Below are 21,773 nucleotides of genomic sequence, written 5' to 3' on the forward strand. Positions count from 1 at the left end.
GCTCCACTGACTGTCTACCCACTGCCGAGCTCTGCCTGGATCTGGTTCTCCAGTTTTGCTGAGCGGTGCCAACCGGAGTTATTTTCTTTTCATTGCCAGTTCATTCAATAAAGACAGTTAACAATCTAGCTTCTGAGTACTAAGTTATTAACCCAACAATAGCGGGGTCAGTTCATTTTTTTTTTGCAGTGGGCCGTGCAAACATATGTGCTTGGTTGTGTGGGCCGCGAGTTGAAAAAGGTTGGGAACCACTGCTCCAAGGGAACATATTGTAACGAAGAGGCAGAGGCAGAATGTGGATCCATTTGCAGGAGTTTATTAAAGGAAGATTGTACATTCAGAGTCGTGTTACCAGGAAATGTGTCAATACCGTAAGGGCAGTCCGATCTTTCAACATACACAGGGGTTATCCAGTAGGCAGAGACGAGTAGGCAGGCGAACAGGTCAAACACAAACATCAATCCAATCAAGCAATATATCCAAAGGGGCAATCCAAGAGACGTGAATGAGATAACAGGCAGAATTGTGATGTCACGGTTCATGAATCGGCTGTCTCACCCTGAGGTGTCTGTGTGGGTGTGGTTACTCATTGTGTTGATTAGTTTCACCAGCTGTCGTTGATTTCACCTCCCTTTATATGTCAGTAATTTCCCTCTTATGTTGTCAGATCGTTGTAGTTGTTCCCTGGAGTGCGTCCTGTTCTTGTGTCTCGTCAAGCCCAGTTCTCCATTGGATTTCGTCAGTTCCTTGTGTCGTCTGGATGTTCCATGGTTCCTGGGTTTCTCTTCACGCTCTTCATTGCACTACTACCGGATTGCCATCTCGTCCCTGCTTCACCACCACCACCTGATTGTTTGTCCCCGGCCTGTTTCTTTACTTTGACTCTCATTATTATTAAACTTGTTAACTTGCATCTTGCATCCTCTCATTATTCATCACACGTGATCAAACAGGCAGTCAGAATACTCACAAGGAAAACGCTCTGTAAGGCAGGTTAACTGGCAATACTTCGCAGTGAAGTGACTCCCAAACAGGAAATGACTATAGAAGCAGAGGGTGTGCTGGTGCGGCGTTACACATATGTTTTACAACAATGTTTTGTGAATATTCTTTTTTTTCTGATTTCACAGGACCACAGTAGAAAAATTACAACATCCTTGCCATTTCATGCTGAGCTAGTATGGATATATTTCCACTTGTGGTACTGCAAAATCAGAATAAAAATGTTCCCAATCATCTCCACAAAGAGTCTTTGGCAAGATGTTGGTAAAATGTCTTTAACCATTTTAATGTCAGAATATAAATGTTTACACAAATATAAAATTTACATAAACACTGGGAGAGTAAAATATTTGATTCCACTATTATGTGCAATCCCTACAATTACCTGAATCAAGAAATTTGCCTCTGAAGAACATCCAAAATTTTCCCTTAGAGTGTTTGGTCTTTAGTACGACCATGTCAATGGATGGTGGGAGACAACAGACATATTTTAACCAACTGTACATGTCCTTTGAGGAGATGGCTGAGGTAAGTTTAGTATATAAAATAAAAATTTTAGCAAACATATTAGCATATATTCAGTAAGGTATGTGGATGTGGATGTCTTCTTCAGGACACTGGTCATAAGGTGGCACATTTGTAATCCTTCTTGGGTTTGTCCACTTCAGCTGAATAGTCATAGGAGAAAATAATAAAAGTGGTTCAGTTTGATGCCATGAAACAGAACAGGATTATTCTAACTATTTTAACTGTGGCACAAAATGAACAGTTTGGTGAGGTTAACAAATAGAAGATGAAGAACATCACTTTCAATTTTCAAAGAAATTTAAAAAAATATATATTTAAATATTAACAAATGTAATTAAACTTTGATTATTATTATTATTATTTTATTTTTTTATTTTTATTTTTTCATTCACAAATGTTGTGGTGGGGAAAAAAGTTTAATTAGTAACATTAAGCACTCCACACACTATTTATGTTAACCCATTATTCACATTTTGTTTGATGTATAGTGTGAATGCAGACTTCTGCTCTCTTAACAAATCATTTACTCCTTGTCCATTTGTTATTGTTTTTCAGTACTCATTTGTTGAAACTTTTCATCATTTGTAAATGTTAATACATGTTTACTAATCATTCAGTACCTTTATGGATATTTGACTTTTAGTCACTTTAACAAGGTCTAGTCATGAGTCCGGGCCCTGCGTTTATCCTTCTCACCCCCAGAGGTCACCATCTCCTGTCCTCCTAGAATCCATTCCCCAAACTCTCAAATATACCCTCAGCTGTTCCTCATCATCATGGACTATTTACACACAACACTCCCTCTACTCTGGCTGGCTGAATTGTATTTGTATCTGTAATCGTATTTGTATGGTTATTTATTGTTTGTAGGTTGTGGATGCAAGTACATTTGGTTATCGTATTTGTATCCCAGTGCTCTGTAGACCCTGTCAGATTTTACTACCTCCCATTGAAACAGTGAAACGAAAAATGCTACTTGTAAATTTATGGTTTATTAACATGCTTACTGCAACCCTAAGCCTACCCTTACAGTAATGCAAATACAGTAATTATGTGCTATTTTCATAGTAGAAGCTAGAAGAGAAACAGCTACAGAAAACACAGTAGTTAACAAATGAATAAATAACTTTCTACCAATTAGATTGTCTTTTATTAAAGTCTACACCAATCCTAAGCTTAGACCTACCCTTACAATAATGCAGATACATTAGATGTTGTTTAGCATGAGAAAAAGGACACAATATCGATGTGTGCATGTGCAGTAAACCCTGGTAGGGAAATCTGACTGGTAGGATAAAATGTCAGGACACTGGTCCTGTTTTTGTTTGAGTGTTTTCTAAGAACTTGTTTGATCTGTTTCTGTTTTGCTTTGCCTGTTTTTGTTTATTAAATTTTCTTTCACCTGCACCCAGACTCAGTTTTTTCACTGTGCTCTCTTACCAGGGGTAGTCTGTAAGTAATCTTGGACCACTGGGATAAAGGGCCCGTTCACTTCCTCCAAGTCTCCAAGATAAACACACACAGTTCCTTTCGGCTCAACACTAACTTCCAGTAACAACAAAAAGCCAGTACTTGAGGGGCCCCTAGGCAGTGTCCTTTGTGTTACTTTTACTGAATGAACTTGCATAACCTGTTGTTTGAGGCTGAGTACAAAGTACAGTGAGAGGGGTGGGGGAGGGATAGGCAGGGGAAGAGTGAAGAATAAGATAAGCTGTGATTTGAAGACATGAGCATTGCACGGTGCTATGGAATGTAGTTTAACAAGGAAGAAGCTATAAGAAACATTTGAGAAGAGTAAAATCAAGGTGGATAATAAGGGGGAAAAAGATTGTAAAAAACGGTTGCAAAGGAATCAGGATAATGGAAATCCCTGACTCATCATCAGTGAGTAAAATCAGTGTTAAATATTTAACCATTTTAAGGAAAACCACATTAACTAATCAAAAACAGTTTCTTTTGCGCTTGGGTTTGGTAATTAGAAACGGAAATTAGCACGTTATAAATTAGATATCAGTATGCATAAACAAACCCTGTAATGTAATGAAAACGGAATATATGGTTTAGAAGGTAGCTGCATTTAAAGGCACTTTAAAATAATACATTTCAGAATCAGGTTGTTCTGGGCAAACAAAAGATTATATTGTAATATCACCATAAGCAAACATTAAAATTGTAATATTTATTGGCCAGTGGTAAGCTTTAAAAAGGCATTTTATGTTGTCATTGTTGCTGTTGTTGTTGTTTTCTCTGTTGTTTAAGGTTTAAATTAATCTAGAAAATAAACTGAATAAATGTAGGGTACTAAAGGTATATGCATTTGTAATCTTAAAATATGTACATATAATATATATGTATGTATTATTGTTGTTGTTTGCTTGATAATGGTTTTTAGCATTGAATGTTTATGGCCAATAATGATTCAATAATGATTATTCAGTCCTGTGAAACCTCAACAATACATTTACACTTTTTAATACTCTAGATGAAACAACTTAGTCGGCCTGAACTGTTTGATTTTGAGGGTGTTTCTATGGTCCAGTACTTCACTGACAACTGGGAAAAGGTAAAAAACTTTCAAGCAAGACCTGATGACATTCTAATCGTCACTTACCCCAAAGCAGGTGAGGGCACTGCATGTTAAACAATTTTTACAGAATGTCATGTGACCACATAACTCATACAATATGTTCTATTTATTCATCTATTATTTTCCTCATTGTGCATATTTTATATCAGTAATGATTTCTCTGGACTCCACACACAAGCTTTACTGTTTGCCAGACTTCACTATATTTTACAAAACTTCTGGTCCATCCATTTATTCTCCAAACTGCTTGACCAATTTAGGTTCACTGGGTGACTAAAGCATCTCAGACCAGAGCTGTTCTGGTGTTAGGAATAATAGTGAGCATATATAGTTGTGCTTACTAAGTGTGTCACTTTTTTGCTTGCTGCTTTATAATTGTTTGAAACTTAGTAAACTGGCAGCTCCACAGTTTTAAAAATGGTTGAATGGACATCTGCAGACACCATCTTCTGGTGAGATGTAAGAAACCCCTTTAGCATGACCCTCACAGTGCATTATGGGTATTTTCTAGCCAATGAGTGTACATCGCTCATTATTGCGATGCATTATGGGATTGAATAAGTCCTCTTGATAATGTCCACTATGATTTGTATGACCACTACAAATGGCTGTCCCCTCAAGTATTGCTCTATTTAGTGGTACTGAGGCCGATTTTGGACACAGTCAATGTCAAATTCATTGTCACAGTTTTACATTCCTGTTACAAAACTGTGTATCATGTATAAATGATAAAAAAAAAAAAAAAAATGAAATTGTCTAAAACCTTAGATCTAGACAGTTCCATGCAGTAAGTAAGATGCCATCCAGAAATCTTGTTATACTATAATACTGATCATCTTGATGTTTTTTTTTTTTTTCATGTTTTTTGGTGGTTGTTGTTTTACTAATAGAGGGTTTGGCATCATACAATAATTCCTACACTCCATTCTTCATTCATTCTAGGTACCACCTGGATTTCATATATTCTAGACCTTCTATACTTTGGTAACGATTCTCCAGAGCGCCAAACTTCCCAGCCTATCTATATGAGAGTGCCATTCCTGGAGTCATGTTTCAAAATGATGCCACCAGGTCAGACACCACCGTATAATAAGACTTTCACATTTTAATTTTTTCTTCTTTTTTAGCATATTATGTTGATTATCGAGTTTGTTTATTTTGTTTGTTTGTTGTTGTAATAAATGAGCCATGCCAAGATGTTTTTTGTTTTGTTTTATCTAATACACATGTACATTATGCGTATGAGAAAAAATTATTTGATAACCGTGTTCCTTGAAAATATAGAAGCATTTAATAAGTAAATACATAATTGTAATAATATGAACTTCTTAATCATCGGGAAGAAGGAGGCGGGAACCGGCGCACAATCAAAAATCATTTTAATATTCGAAAATAAACAAAACAGCACGTCAGCCCCTCACGGCGACTGACACACACAAATAAAAACCAAACACATAAAATAATGTCCCAGGCCTGGTCCTCTCTCGTCCTTCACGGTCGTCGCTCCAGTTTTATATCCTTCCATCTCCTACGTGGGACTTGATACTGGCAGTGGGGCGCAGGTGCAGCTCATCTTCAATCACTACACCTGGCCTCACTCCTCGTTCCCACGCCTCTCGGCCCCTCCCCACTCGCCACAATAATATATATATTAGGAATTTTGCTGCAAAACTTTTTACTTATGGAAACAAGTTATAGATTATTTGAACAAACAAAGAATTTTGCAGAATTCCATGAGCAGTAATAAAAGCATGGATAGCAATCTTCTCTTGAAGATCTAACTGAAAAAAAAAAATTTACACCGCCGCTGGTCAAGCCACGTCAGTGCTTCATGCCATGGCTGTGCTATAGCCATGAGACACTTGTGGCTGACTCTGTCCGACATAAAAGAGTCCGACAGAGCCACCTTCCTCGACACGCCTGTGTCTACAGCCAGTCTCTTCGGCCCAGCAGTCAAGGGCTTGACGGAGAGATACTCTGAAGTGCAGAAAACCTTGCAGGTCATGCGGCACTTCATACCGAAAAGCTCTAATTCCACGACGGGCCGCTCCAAAAAACAGCCACCAAACTGCCACCACACCTCCGCCGCCAGCTTCAAAGTGCTGAAAGTTTCAGCAGCGCTCAAGCTCTTCGAGCCGTCACAGACCGCCTCCCCCTCAGGACCCAAGCAGAAGATAGCGCTTAAACCTGAGCCCTCAAAGTCTTCATGACTACACTAGGAAGATGAAGATGGTCGAGTTTTGCTTCGGCCAGATCGCCATTAAAGATAGCGCGTGCCGCTCTCTCAGTTCCCTCAGCAGAGGTGACTGGAGAAGTGTATTTTACAGCCAACGAGCCCCTTAAACAACCCGCTCATCTGTACCCAAAAGCCGTTTTCATGGCCACCCAGATAAATCTCAAAAAGAGCATTATGTCTGTCTTTCCGGCTCATGCTGAAGGTGTTGTAAATGTAGCAAATGTGCCCACGTCCCAGTGCTCACCCCTAAACATAAGCATGGCCCGTTCAGTGTGGCACACTCATTCATGGCCAATATCAATGAAACAGGCTTACACCGCATGTGTTTTAAATGTAGGAGATGTGCCCGCTGTACAGTGCTCACCCCTACTCACAAACACGGGTCACTTTGTAACACTCACTCACTTAGAGCCCCTATCAATAAACAAGAAACGCGTTCTGTGTGCAGAAAACCCATCAGTAGACACAAAATGTGTTCTGTGTGCAGAGAGCATGCACGCCTCCCTGAGTGTACGCACATGAGCAAACACTGTATGCTATGCGCCGCACACACAGCAACCATAACATAGATTCCATTCTTCCCCTACCATTAAGCATAAAAGCATGGGAAATTATCCTGGGCATGTCAGATAATGATGGGTAATATAAAACGATATAAAACTATATAAGGATATTCGCTGCAGTTCGCTCGTAGACCCCTGCCCTTTCGAGCCAGGGCCGAAACCACGGTGAAAGAAGAAACAGCACATCTACTTCATGCCGAGATTAAAAACTGCTGAGAAAAGGTGTTATAGAAAACATCCCGCTGATCCAGAGCGATGCAGGTTTCTACGACAGATATTTCCTCGTCCCAAAGAAGGATGGCAGTCTCAGACCCATCCTAGATCTCAGGCATTTGAACAAAGTCCTCATGCAGAGATTGATCAAAATGCTCACGGTTCTCGCACAAAGATGCCCAAGAGACTGGTTTATCTCAGTGGATCTCAAAGATGCAATGCTCAGCAGCGGTTTTCATGGCCGGCAGCATTTCTCAGCTCAAGAATTTCCAGAGGATGCAGGGTCTTATGGCTTCAGCCTTGGCAGTGCTCTGGGCTTGTTTTACATGCGCCCTCTACGACACTTAAAACACGGATTCCACGTCGAGCGTGGACCTCTGGCACTATTCGCCTCAGTGTGACTCAGAACTGTGTGACAGCACTGGAGCCCTGGAAGGTGGCAGACTGGTATCAGTCAGGCATGGATTTGGGGATGATCTCGAAATGAAAATAATCTCGACAGATGCCTCCAACTCAGGTTGGGACACCCTCTATGAGGGTAGCTAGTATTTGGCCTGTGTGCGGCCCAGGAAGGGCATTTACACATAAACTGTCTGGAGATGAAAGTGGTTGAGAATGCTTTGGGATATTTCCTCCCCTTCTTAAAAGGCCACAATGTCTTAGTCTGTATGGACAACATGGCAGTGGTATCTTACATAAACTGCCAGGTCGGTCTCAGATTACAGAGCCTCCACACACTGGCAGAATGTGTCCTCATGTGGTAGCAGCACAACCTGCGCTCGCTGAGAGCAGTGCACATGCCAGGATGTCAGAATGTGGGTCCAGACATGCTGTCCAGAGACAATGTTTCCCCAGGGGAATGGTCCCTGCACTCCCTGGTAGACCAATTACTATGGGACACCTTTGAGAGAGCCAATATCTCTTTGCGCCGCCAAAGAATGTGCACTGCCCAGCACTTTTCATGAAAGGTAGGGACGCTCTGGTGATCAAGCGAATAAGGGAGAATGAATTCTCTGTGCTCCTCGTGGCGCCGTTCTGGGGGAACCAGGTTTGGTTCCCAGAGGTGATGCAGCAAGTGAACACGACCCCATGGCCGATTCTGTTCAGTGTTGACAATTTAGCGGATTTGTCGCTAGATTTAGCGACTTTTCAGACCCCCATAGCGACTTTTCTCCAAAAAAGCGACTAGCGACAAATCTAGCAACTTTTTTTGACCGACCTTATTTATTCTCTGAGACTCTCCAGTACTGCCGAACGAGCACAAGCTCTCTCTCTCTCTCTCTCCCCCCCAGGCAGCGCGCGCACACGCATCTCTATCTACCCTATTCAGCGAGCAGAGAGGAGCAGCACTTTCAGTTAAAAAAAGATATTCTGTTGCTTCTAACTCTATTTTACATACAAGTATAGCCAAAATCACAGTACAACCATTGTCTTAATCTTATGTGTATGTGATTTCATTAGACTAGTCGTGAATAGGATTTTAGTGCACAGATTAACATCTTTGAGAGCTGGTATGTAGTCTTAATGGACCGCGTTTCAGTCATTATAATATTAATTCCGTTGTCTGACAACAGAAGCATTAAAATATAATAATAAAAAACGTTTTATTGAGAATTTTTGCAGCATTAAAATGCAGTAAATGAGCACAGAAAGGGCAAGATAATATGACGCACCTACTTCATGAATATGCTAATTAGCATATGACGTCATCTAGCGACATTTAGCGACTTTTCAGGCAGGATTTAGCTACTTTCCATTGAAAGAAGTTGGCAACACTGATTCTGGTGAGGAGGGATCTCCTCTCTCATGCCAGGGGATCAATTTTGGCACCCGCGCCCCGACTTATGGGCCCTGCACATCTGGGCCATCAATGGGTAGCCGCAGACATCCCAGAGGGAGTGCTGAACACTATTACACAGGCGAGAGTGCCTTCTACTAGAAGGCTTTATACTTCAAAGTGTTCAGTGTTTTCTGGCTGGTGCTCGGGTCAAACCATAGACCCTCAATGCTGTAGCACTGCGGAGATTCTCTTCTTCCTACAGGAGCTGTTGGAGAAGGGCAGGTCCCCCTCCATGCTCAAAGTGTACGTTGCTGCCATAGGAGCGTTTGCCAAACCTATGCTTTGGAAGGAACGATCTCATGATTAATTTCCTGAGAGGTGCTAGGAGATTAAACCCTCTCCAGCCCACTCTGGTTCCTCTCTGGGAACTCTCCACTGTCCTAGACGCAATGTAGGGTGGCCCCTTCGAACCGCTGCAGTCCATGGATTTGCGGAATCTTTCATTTAAGGCCGCTTTCCTTGTGGCTCTTGCCTCGGTTGTGCAAGTGGGTGACCTGCAAGCACTCTCTGTGAGTGCTACAGTATGTGTATCGAGTTTGGACCTAACGACTCAAGTCAAAGCAGGGACTAGCCATGTCGAAACAGAGCTTTTCCAGATGGATAGTTGACGCTATCGCTCTGGCCTATAAGTCTAAGGGTCTTTGCTGCCCACTGGGCATCAGAGCTCATTCCACAAGAGGCATGGCCTCCTCATGGGCATGGTCCAGTGGAGTTTCACTCCAGGATCCACTGATCTGACCAACTTGGCGTCGTGCAGACAGTGTTTCATGAGCGTGCTACTAGCACGGGTCTAAGACTAACAGATCAGGCTGACTTAGGTCTTCCCTGACTGTAATTCTACAATCATATCTGTCCCTCTGGCTCAGATGTCCATCTGATGTTAGCCTTGCTTCTATGCAGTTCAGGCTGACTCATGTTGTTCCTGACTGTTATACTGTGATAAGCACCCATGTCCTTCGAGATGGTCATATTATATTCTCAGACCCACGTTCGTTGGTCTGGATTTACCCACTATTATGTATATCCCGGGCACATGCCCTTGGGAATATGTGTGTGGACATTACTAAGCACACACAGTGTTTTAAATTGGGTTCCCGTAGCATAAGCTAGCTTACGCAAAGTAACCTCGGTCCTCTCTAGATGAGGGAATGAGTGTTGTGAAACCCTGCCGTGCTTAGAGCAAAGTTAGTAACAGAGAAAAGAACTTTAGATCTATGATTACTTTTTGCAATTAATTTTGAGATATATTTAGACTTTGCAGATATCCCATTTTTGTACATTTTGTACATACAATATTTGCAGTTTTTCCTTGGCATGGATGGTGGCATTATGACATGGCTTTTTAGTGAAGAAGTTTTAGTGATTAGTGGTTTAGTGGTAGTCATTAGAGGTTTAGAATGACAGCACACATGAATATTAAAATCACCAAACAAAATAATATGATCATTCTCATACATCATCCACAAATGTATTCAGTTAATTCATAAAATGACAATAAAATAATGATCATACATTATTAACAACTTTAGAGTTGCTTTTCCGACAACAAGTCAAGACAAAGTACAGTATTGTGTATGCAAACACAACTACAAGTTCTCTGTCTGGACAAATCTATCTGGAAAACACCTAAACACACAAAAGTGTGTAATATTTGTATATAGGCATTCACATACCTCCTGTTTTTGAAGACAATAAATCATGCTTTGACTGCACCGCAAAGAGACTAGGATACTTTTAATTTAGAGCCACAATTTATTACTAACTTTCAGGAACAGAACTGGCTGATAATCTGCCCACTTCTCCTCGCCTCATTAAAACTCATTTACCTGTCCAGCTTGTGCCCAAGTCCTTCTGGGAGCAGAACTCAAGGGTAAAGTAAATGGGATTTTTTTTTTTCATGTGATGTTTTGATTTTAGGTGATAATGTCATAAATCTTCCACAACAGAATGAAAATGGTGTAAAAACTAATTTCATGTAATCATTTTATGTGACTTACTTTAGTCAAAAGTTCTATCTTTATTTAATTTCATGTTTAATAGACAGTGTTATTGAAATGCAGTTTATTTAAATGAAATGTTTGGCAGTTGTGGTTGGTAAATAAATGAATACATTCTTTATAATACATTATTATTCCATAGAAATAAATAATTTTGTACATTTTAGCATTGACAATCATTTTTTTTCTACTCATTTTTTTCCCACTCATTTTAGATTGTGTATGTAGCTCGGAATGCAAAAGACAATGCAGTTTCTTATTTTCATTTCGATCGAATGAACATGGTACAGCCTGAACCAGGAGACTGGAACACTTTTTTACAGAAATTTATGGAAGGAAAAAGTAAGTAAAATAATTGTCATATATATAAATAAAAATAATTGTATAAAATAATTGTATATATATATAAAATCAAATAAAGCTTTCTGGCCAGTTACATTCTGAAACATTTTAATATCACAGAAATATATTACTGTAAATATAATATTATCACTACAAGAACATTGAGAAAGAAGTAAAAAAAAAAAATCCTATTATCAGTAACCCCCACATGAATCAAGATAGCTGCCCCAGATTAAAATATTTTAACATCAGACTTTTTTTATCCTAGATGTGTTCGGCCCTTGGTATGACCATGTCAGTGGATGGTGGGAGAAAAAACTGACTTATTCTAACCTACTGTACATGTTCTATGAGGATTTGGTGGAAGTAAGTTCAGTAACATTTGAGAGTAAAATCAGTATATTTAATGTGTCAAAAGTGTATAATTTAATGTGACCTTTTCAGGACACAGGACGTGAGTTGGAACATTTGTGTTCCTTCTTGGGTTTGTCAACCCCAATTGAAGAGAGGGAGAAAATAACAAAAGGGGTTCAGTTTGATGCCATGAAACAGAACAAAATGACCAACTATTCCACTGTCCCAGTCATGGATTTCAAGATCTCACCCTTCATGAGAAAAGGTAAAAAAAAAAAAAACTACTAAATAATGTAGTTCTTATCAATTATGTTCTTTCACTTGCTTTTATATATATATATATATATATATATATATATATATATATATATATATATATATATATATATATATACAGTCAGGTCCATGAATATTGGGACATCGACACAATTCTAATCTTTTTGGCTCTATACACCACCACAATGGATTTGAAATGAAACGAACAAGATGTGCTTTAACTGCAGACTTTCAGCTTTAATTTGAGGGTATTTACATCCAAACCAGGTGAACGGTGTAGGAATTACAACAGTTTGTATATGTACATCCCACTTTTTAAGGGACCAAAAGTAATGGGACAGATTAACAATCATAAATCAAACTTTCATTTTTTAATACTTGGTTGCAAATCCTTTGCAGTCAATTACAGCCTGAAGTCTGGAGATCAATTAGACATCAGCGTACGCTGGGTTTCATCCCCGGTGATGCTCTGCCAGGCCTCTACTGCAACTGTCTTCAGTTCCTGCTTGTTCTTGGGGCATTTTCCCTTCAGTTTTGTCTTCAGCAAGTGAAATGCATGCTCAATCGGATTTAGGTCAGGTGATTGACTTGGCCATTGCATAACATTCCACTTCTTTCCCTTAAAAATCTCTACATTTAGATGTAAATACCCGCAAATTAAAGCTGAAAGTCTGCAGTTAAAGCACATCTTGTTCGTTTAATTTCAAATCCATCGTGGTGGTGTATAGAGCCAAAAAGATTAGAATTGTGTCGATGTCCCAATATTTATGGACCTGACTGTATATATATTATTCCAAAAGGTAAAGTTGGAGACTGGAAAAATCATTTCACTGTGGCACAAAATGAACAGTTTGATGAGGTCTACAAACAGAAGATGAAGAACACCACTGTCAAGTTCCGCACTGAGATCTAATATTGATGAAAAAATAAATGATATCTGATGTCTTGATGAAATAAAAATTTAGCAAAAAGTGTGTTTGTTTGTTTGATTTTGTAGGAATATTTATAAGATATAAGCATTCCAAACTTACAGTCTCTATTTGGATCAATGATTTTGCTGTCATCATTCTGCACTTCATCTAATGAATAACTGGCAGGAGTGTTGGCAGTTTTTTACTGTATGGACACGAAAGCACTCAGCATAACTGCAGGACTGCAGGTGTCACTGTTGGACCGTGTTTTCTCTACTTCCTGTTGGGCTGCTGGCCTTGCTGTAGCAAATCGTAGCTCTGTGTAGCTGTTTTTTTCTTTTCATGATGGCAGACGTCTGCAAGCTCCTAAAAGTCCAACAGCTCCGCACCACGGTGTACCACCCCCAGACCGAAGGGCTCATCGAGCGCTTCAACCAGTCCCTTAAGCAGATGTTGCGCCAAGTGGCGGCCAAAGATAAGCGGGACTGGGACCAGATGCTGCCCTATGTGCTCTTCGGTATCCGAGAGATCTCTCAGGCCTCCACCAAGCATTACAATCAGGCGGCCCAACCACGGGAGCTCCAGCGAGGAGACCAGGTCCTGGTGCTGGTCCCCACAGCCACCTGCAAATTCTTAGCCACCTGGCAGGGGCCCTACACAGTCACCGAAAAGGTCGGTCCCATTAAGTACCATGTGCGGCAACCAGGCAGAAGGAAGGAGGATCAGCTTTACCACGTCAATCTTCTGAAGCACTGGGTCGGGACTGGGCCCCAGCTCTCAGCATGAGACACGTATAGCTGTTTTTTTTTTTTTTTTTCTAGAATCTTTATCTTACTATCACTCTCTGTTTTTTAAAGTGATAAAATATAACTTAATTCACACCATATTACTGATATTATCGATCAATATTATCAGATTAATTTTGATTGTTCACTTTTATTTTATATCCTAGAGTGCAATACACCTGCAAAGCGTTAGCACTCGTTAGCTTGTCATTAGCATTTTTATTGGAACCTATTGCTGTTTTCTTTTCTCCTCTCTCTCGCTCCAGTTTTTCACAAGTTCATCAAACAACTGCAGTAAGAATATTTAATCAAGCACGGAGAGTAATGGCTTCTCCTGCTATTGTTATTTGCACCTCTTGCCACATGTATAGTTTATCTATCTCTGTCGCTGATGAGGGATTCACATTTGATAAATGCAGGGAAATAGTTAGGCTGACAGAAATAGAGACATGCATCCAAACTTTAATTGAGGATGTTGTAAGAATGTTAGGGCTTTAGATACGGCTTTGGATGCGTCTAGCTCAGTGATTCCTGTACATTGTCCGGTTCCGGCAGAGCCCCTACAGCAGGGCAACTTGGTGGCAGTGAGGCAGCATAATCATGGGTCAAAACACCGCTCTTCTGTTCCGATCAAAACATTAAACTGGTTCTCCCCACTCAGTGGTGCACCCACTGAGAAACCTGATGAAAGTGCTCTAGTTATTGGTGATTTTATTGTACGGAACGTGAATATAGAGACACCAGCCACCATAGTCAAATGTTTACCGGGAGCCAGAACGCCTGACATCTTGGCAAATTTAAAAGTGCTGGCTAATGCTAAACGTAAATACAGTAAGATTGTTATTTGTGCCGGCGCTAATGATGTTCGACTTCGCCAGTTGGAGATCACTAAAAATAACATTAAAGAGGTGTGTGAACTTGCAAGCACGATGTCAGACACTGTAATATGCTCTGGTCCCCTTCCTGCTTAGCTACCGTGGTGACGAGATGCATAGCAGATTGTCATCACTCAATGGCTGGATGTCTAAGTGCTGCCCACAAAATAAGATCGGTTTCATAGACAATTGGACGAGCTTTTGGGGCAGACCAGACCTGTTGAAAAGAGATGGTCTTCATCCCTCCTGGGGTTGCGCCACTCTTCTCTCTAGAAATTTTGCAAATAGTCTTAGTGTTTATACCTGACTAACTGGGGCCCAGGTCTGGAAGCTGGCTAAACCGACTGTCTGCTAGCTGCTTCAAGTCACAGAGGTTAGCTAATTCTCAGCACATAGAGACTCTTTCACCAAGATATCACACTATAGAGACTGTGTCTGTTCCTCGAACTAGAAAATAAAAAAACATCCAAACCAAGGTAAGATTAACAATTTAATTGAGGTTCAACAAATAAAAAAATAGATGCTATATGGATAAACAAATGATAAAGCTTGGCTTATTGAATATCAGATCCCTTTCTATGGAAAAACTTTTTGTAAATAATGTGATCACTAATCATAATATAGATGTGCTGTGTTTGACAGAAACCTGGCTAAAACCTGATGATTACATTATTTTAAATGAGTCCACCCCCCAAGATTACTGTTATAAACATGAGCCGCGTCTAAAAGGCAAAGGGGGTGGGAGGTGTTGCTTTAATTTATAACAACGTTTTCAGGATTTCTCAGAGGGCAGGCTTCAAGTATAACTCATCTGAAGTAATGGTGCTTCATATAACATTATCCAGAGAAATAAATGTTAATAATAAATCCCCTGTTATGTTTGTACTGGCTACTGTATACAGGCCACCAGGGCACCATCTAGACTTTATTAAAGAGTTTGGTGATTTTACATCCGAACTAGTTCTGGCTGCAGATAAGTTTTAATTGTTGGTGATTTTAATATCCATGTTGATAATGAAAAAGATGCATTGGGATCAGCATTTATAGACATTCTGAACTATATTGGCGTTAGACTACACGTTTCATCAGGACCTACTCATTGTCGAAATCATACTCTAGATTTAATACTGTCACATGGAATTGATGTTGATAGTATTGAAATTACGCAGCCAAGTGATGATATCTCAGATCATTATTTAGTTTTGTGCAAACTTCATATAGCCAAAATTGTAAATTCTAGCATATCCAAAACCTCAGAACAACTTGACTATGTAACAGAAACTATGGACTCTCTCTAGCATTTTAAATACAGTTGCTCCTTTACGCTTAACCTGTTGGCCAGCACTCCCCATTATGGGACTCACGGCTGAAAGTGCTCTACCTAACTTATAATTGTAACAGTTTCCTACTTCAGTGTCTTACAAACACAATTTTAGCAAAAACAATGAAATGAATCAGCATTATCTTCTGAATAAAGACGATTGAAGAGAAGACAATGCTGAATAAAGTCGTAGTTTTTGCTATTTTTAAACCAAAATGTATTTTCGATATTTAAAAAAAATTCTAACTGACCCTCTGATGTCACATGGACTACTTTGATGATGTTTTTCTTACCTTTCTGGACATGGACAGTAGACCGTACACACAGTTTCAATGGAGGGACTGAGAGTTCTCTGACTAAATCTAAAATATCTTAAACTGTGTTCCAAAGATAAAATGAGGTCTTACTGGTTTGGAACGACATGAGAGTGAGTTATTAATTACATAATTTTGATTATTGGGTGAACTAAACCGTTAAGCTGTTAACTTTTTTAATGTGACTGACACTCCCTCTGAGTTAAAACAAACCAATATCACGGAGTAATTCATTTACTCAAACAGTAAATGACATATCATAATGAAAATTATGAATTAATAATATTCAGAAGAGGACTTCTGGAAGCACTTATTTTAGTAGTTTAGATGGAAATCCTGCATAGTTTCAGCATAAAAACACAGCATAGCTGGAACTAATCTGGAACCACTGGAGAAAAATACCTATTCACTTCCTGGAGTCCTAAAGAAAAACACACTGATCCTCTGAGATCAACACTGACTTCCTGTAACAACCAAAACTGGTATTTGAGGGGCCCCTAAAGCCCTGGAAAATGTATTTTGTAGTATTTTTTGTAATACTTTAGTGATTGTCATAAAATGTACATGTTTACATCAATCAATCAATCAATCACCATTATTTATATAGTGCTTTAAACAAAATACATTGCGTCAAAGCACTGAACAACATTCATTTGGAAAACAGTGTCTCAATAATGCAAAATGATAGTTAAAGGCAGTTCATCATTGAATTCAGCTATGTCATCTCTGTTCAGTTTAAATAGTGTCTGTGCATTTATTAGCAATCAAGTCAGCGATATCGCTGTAGATGAAGTGACCCCAACTAAACAAGCCAGAGGCGACAGCGGCAAGGAACCGAAACTCCATTGGTGACAGAATGGAGAAAAAAAAACCTTGGGAGAAACCAGGCTCAGTTGGGGGGCCAGTTCTCTTCTGACCAGACGAAACCAGTAGTTCAATTCCAGGCTGCAGCAAAGTCAGATTGTGCAGAAGAATCATCTGTTTCCTGTGGTCTTGTCCTGGTGCTCCTCTGAGACAAGGTCTTTACAGGGGATCTGTATCTGGGGCTCTAGTTGTCCTGGTCTCCGCTGTCTTTCAGGGAAGTAGAGGTCCTTTCTAGGTGCTGATCCACCATCTGGTCTGGATACGTACTGGATCTGGGCGACTGCAGGTACGCTCTGATCTGGATACGGACTGGATCTGGTGGCTACGGTGACCTCGGAATAAGACAGAAACAGACAAATATTAGCGTAGATGCCATTCTTCTAATGATGTAGAAAGTACGGTGTTATGTGAAGTGTTTCCGGTTCCAGTTTACCTAATTAATGCAGCCTAAAAATCCTTTAACGGATTTGGATATTAAAAGCATATTAGTATGTTATGTGTATGCCAGGTTAAAGAGATGGGTCTTTAATCTAGATTTAAACTGCAAGAGTGTGTCTGCCTCCCGAACAATGTTAGGTAGGATATTCCAGAGTTTAGGCGCCAAATAGGAAAAGGATCTGCCGCCCGCAGTTGATTTTGATATTCTAGGTATTATCAAATTGCCTGAGTTTTGAGAACGTAGCGGACGTAGAGGAGTATAATGTAAAAGGAGCTCATTCAAATACTGAGGTGCTAAACCATTCAGGGCTTTATAAGTAATAAGTAATATTTTAAAATCTATACGATGTTTGATAGGGAGCCAGTGCAGTGTGGACAGGACCGGGCTAATATGGTCATACTTCCTGGTTCTAGTAAGAACTCTTGCTGCTGCATTTTGGACTAGCTGTAGTTTGTTTACCAAGCGTGCAGAACAACCACCCAATAAAGCATTACAATAGTCTAACCTTGAAGTCATAAATGCATGGATTAACATTTCTGCATTTGACATTGAGAGCATAGGCCGTAATTTAGATATATTTTTGAGGTGGAAAAATGCAGTTTTACAAATGCTAGAAACGTGGCTTTTTAAGGAAATATTGCGATCAAGTAGCACACCTAGGTTCCTAACTGATGACGAAGAATTGACAGAGCAACCATCAAGTCTTAGAAAGTGTTCTAGGTTATTACAAGCAGAGTTTTTAGGCCCTATGATTAACACCTCTGTTTTTTTCTGAATTTAGCAGTAAGAAATTACTCGTCATCCAATTTTTTATATCGACTATGCATTCCATTAGTTTTTCAAATTGGTGTGTTTCACCGGGCTGCGAGGAAATATAGAGCTGAGTATCATCAGCATAACAGTGAAAGCTAACACCATGTTTCCTGATGATATCTCCCAAGGGTAACATATAAAGCGTGAAGAGTAGCGGCCCTAGTACTGAGCCTTGAGGTACTCCATACTGCACTTGTGATCGATATGATACATCTTCATTCACTGCTACGAACTGATGGCGGTCATATAAGTACGATTTAAACCATGCTAATGCACTTCCACTGATGCCAACAAAGTGTTCAAGTCTATGCAAAAGAATGTTGTGGTCAATTGTGTCAAACGCAGCACTAAGATCCAATAAAACTAATAGAGAGATACACCCACGATCAGATGATAAGAGCAGATCATTTGTAACTCTAAGGAGAGCAGTCTCAGTACTATGATACGGTCTAAATCCTGACTGGAAATCCTCACATATACCATTTTTCTCTAAGAAGGAATATAATTGTGAGGATACCACCTTTTCTAGTATCTTGGACAGAAAAGGGAGATTCGAGATTGGTCTATAATTAACAAGTTCTCTGGGGTCAAGTTGTGTTTTTTTTATGAGAGGCTTAATAACAGCCAGTTTGAAGGTTTTGGGGACATATCCTAATGACAATGAGGAATTAATAATAGTCAGAAGAGGACCTATGACTTCTGGAAGCACCTCTTTTAGGAGCTTAGATGGTATAGGGTCTAACATACATGTTGTTGGTTTAGATGATTTAACAAGTTTATACAATTCTTCCTTTCCTATTGTAGAGAATGAGTGGAACTGTTCCTCAAGGGGTCTATAGTGCACTGTCTGATGTGATACTGTAGCTGACGGCTGAATGGTTGCAATTTTATCTCTAATAGTACCGATTTTAGAAGTGAAGTAGTTCATAAAGTCATTACGATGTTGGGAAATGTCAACACTTGTTGAGGCTTTATTTTTCGTTAATTTAGCCACTGTATTGAATAAATACCTGGGGTTATGTTTGTTTTCTTCTAAAAGAGAAGAAATGTAATCAGATCTAGCAGTTTTTAATGCTTTTCTATAGGATATGCTACTTTCCCGCCAAGCAATACGAAATACCTCTAGTTTTGTTTTCCTCCAGCTGCGCTCCATTTTTCGGGCTGCTCTCTTTAGGGTGCTAGTATGCTCATTATACCATGGTGTCAAACTGTTTTCCTTAACCTTCCTTAAGCATAAAGGAGCAACTGTATTTAACGTGCTAGAAAAGAGAGTCCATAGTTTCTGTTACATCATCAAGTTGTTCTGAGGTTTTGGATATGCTAAGGAATTTGGATACATCAGGGAGATAACTTAAAAAGCAGTCTTTTGTGGTAGAAGTGATGGTTCTTCGATACTTGTAACAAGAAGTAGAATTTACAATTTTGGCTATATGAAGTTTACACAGAACTAAATAATGATCTGAGATATCATCACTTGGCTGAATAATTTCAACACTATCAACATCAATTCCATGTGACAGTATTAAATCTAGAGTATGATTTCGACAATGAGTACGTCTTGAAACATGTTGTCTAACACCAATAGAGTTCAGAATGTCAATAAATGCTGATCCCAATGCATCTTTTTCATTATCGACATGGATATTAAAATCACCAACTATTAAAACTTTATCTGCAGCCAGAACTAACTCGGATGTAAAATCACCAAACTCTTTAATAAAGTCTGTACGGTGCCCTGGTGGCCTGTATACAGTAGCCAGTACAAACATAACAGGGGATTTATCTTTAACATTGGTTTCTCTGGATAATGTTATATGAAGCACCATTACTTCAAACGAGTTATATTTGAAGCCTGCCCTCTGAGAAATCCTGAAAACGTTGTTATAAATTGAAGCAACTCCTCCCCCTTTGCCTTTTAAACGCGGCTCATGTTTATAACAGTAACCTTGGGGGGTGGACTCATTTAAAATAATGTAATCATCAGGTTTTAGCCAAGTTTTGCAAACAGAGCACATCTATATTATGATCAGTTATCATATTATTTACAAAAAGTGCTTTCGTAGAAATGGATCTGATATTCAATAAGCCAATCTTTATCATTTGTTTATCCATATTGCATTTGTTTTTTATTTGTTGAACCTCAATTAAATTGTTAACCTTAACTTGGTTTGGACGTTTTTTGTATTTTCTAGTTCGGGGAACAGACACAGTCTCTATAGTGTGATATCTAGGTGAAAGAGTCTCTATGTGCTGAGAATTAACTGACCTCTGTGACGGGAGGCAGCTAGCAGACGGTCGGTTTAGCCTGTCTGTCTGCTTCCTGACCTGGGCCCCAGTTAGTCAAGTATAAACACTATCAATCAATCAATCACCTTTATTTATATAGTGCTTTAAACAAAATGCATTGCGTCAAAGCACTGAACAACATTCATTTGGAAAACAGTGTCTCAATAATGCAAAATGATAGTTAAAGGCAGTTCATCATTGAATTCAGTTATGTCATCTCTGTTCAGTTGAAATAGTGTCTGTTTTTATTTGCAATCAAGTCAATGATATCGCTGTAGATGAAGTGACCCCAACTAAGCAAGCCAGAGGCGACAGCGGCAAGGAACCGAAACTCCATCGGTGACAGAATGGAGAAAAAAACCTTGGGAGAAACCAGGCTCAGTTGGGGGGTCAGTTCTCCTCTGACCAGACGAAAACCAGTAGTTCAATTCCAGGCTAGTAGTCCTATCATACACTTTATCTCAAGTCTTGATGATTTATTACCCTGATTTATGGCCGTACAGTCCGTGTAGATTGACAGGTAGTCAGAAGTGTGCATGGTCAGTTTGGATTGATTTATGACTATATGGCCTGTCAGTCAAAGCGGTTGCCATGCCACTGGGTCCTGTGACCCTTGATTGACATGGCAGAGGTGTGTAAATCAAAAGATCAAAGAGATCTCAGATTTGACTTGTGTTGTGTTTATTACTGGATATATGATGGTTGTATCTGTTACCAGAGCAGTGGGGGATTTCTTATGATGGTTGTATCTGTAACCAGAGCTGTGGGGGGTTTCTGTGAAGTTCCTTTCTGGCTTGTTGTTCACACCTAAAGACAGTGGGAGGTGTTTGGGTTCTTCCTGGGAAAAAAAAATGGCTGTGCAAAAGTGAGGGTTTTGACGTCTTGACAGGATCAATGTTTGTTTGATCTATATGGTGTTGATACCTAGGCACCGACAGGCCACATGCCCCCCGTCTACAAACATTTGAAAAGGAGGACGATGTCTGGTGTCTTTCCAGGTGAGAATTTCAAAGAGTGAGAGAGACAATTATCTAAATCATCAACTAACCAAGCCGCTGAAGAGATAAATAATTGAATGTTATCTGGAATTAATAAAATCAAACAGGCATTCCTTAATGTTAAGAAAATACTATCCATAATATGTGATGTGTAAAAGGAGTTGAAATCTCACGCTAATTTTAAAACCAACTCTAAACACAAACACACACACACACACACACACACACA

General features: G+C 39.5%; 2 protein-coding genes across 2 annotated transcripts in view; one reads left to right on the forward strand and one right to left on the reverse strand.

Moving 5' to 3' along the window:
• Positions 1 to 21,773, reverse strand: part of LOC127963194 (uncharacterized) — a 77,256-nt gene that overhangs the window by 38,526 nt on the left and 16,957 nt on the right. The gene's annotated exons all lie outside the window — the stretch shown is intronic.
• Positions 3,203 to 12,910, forward strand: LOC127963192 (cytosolic sulfotransferase 3-like). Its single transcript, XM_052562960.1, has 8 exons — positions 3,203 to 3,414; positions 4,013 to 4,151; positions 5,060 to 5,188; positions 10,739 to 10,839; positions 11,182 to 11,308; positions 11,577 to 11,674; positions 11,753 to 11,927; positions 12,739 to 12,910. Exons 1-8 carry the CDS (start codon positions 3,391 to 3,393, stop codon positions 12,849 to 12,851), a joined length of 906 nt encoding a protein of 301 aa, XP_052418920.1. The 5' UTR covers positions 3,203 to 3,390; the 3' UTR covers positions 12,852 to 12,910.

Source organism: Carassius gibelio, chromosome B8, assembly GCF_023724105.1.
Source record: "Carassius gibelio isolate Cgi1373 ecotype wild population from Czech Republic chromosome B8, carGib1.2-hapl.c, whole genome shotgun sequence".
NCBI lineage: Eukaryota > Metazoa > Chordata > Actinopteri > Cypriniformes > Cyprinidae > Carassius > Carassius gibelio.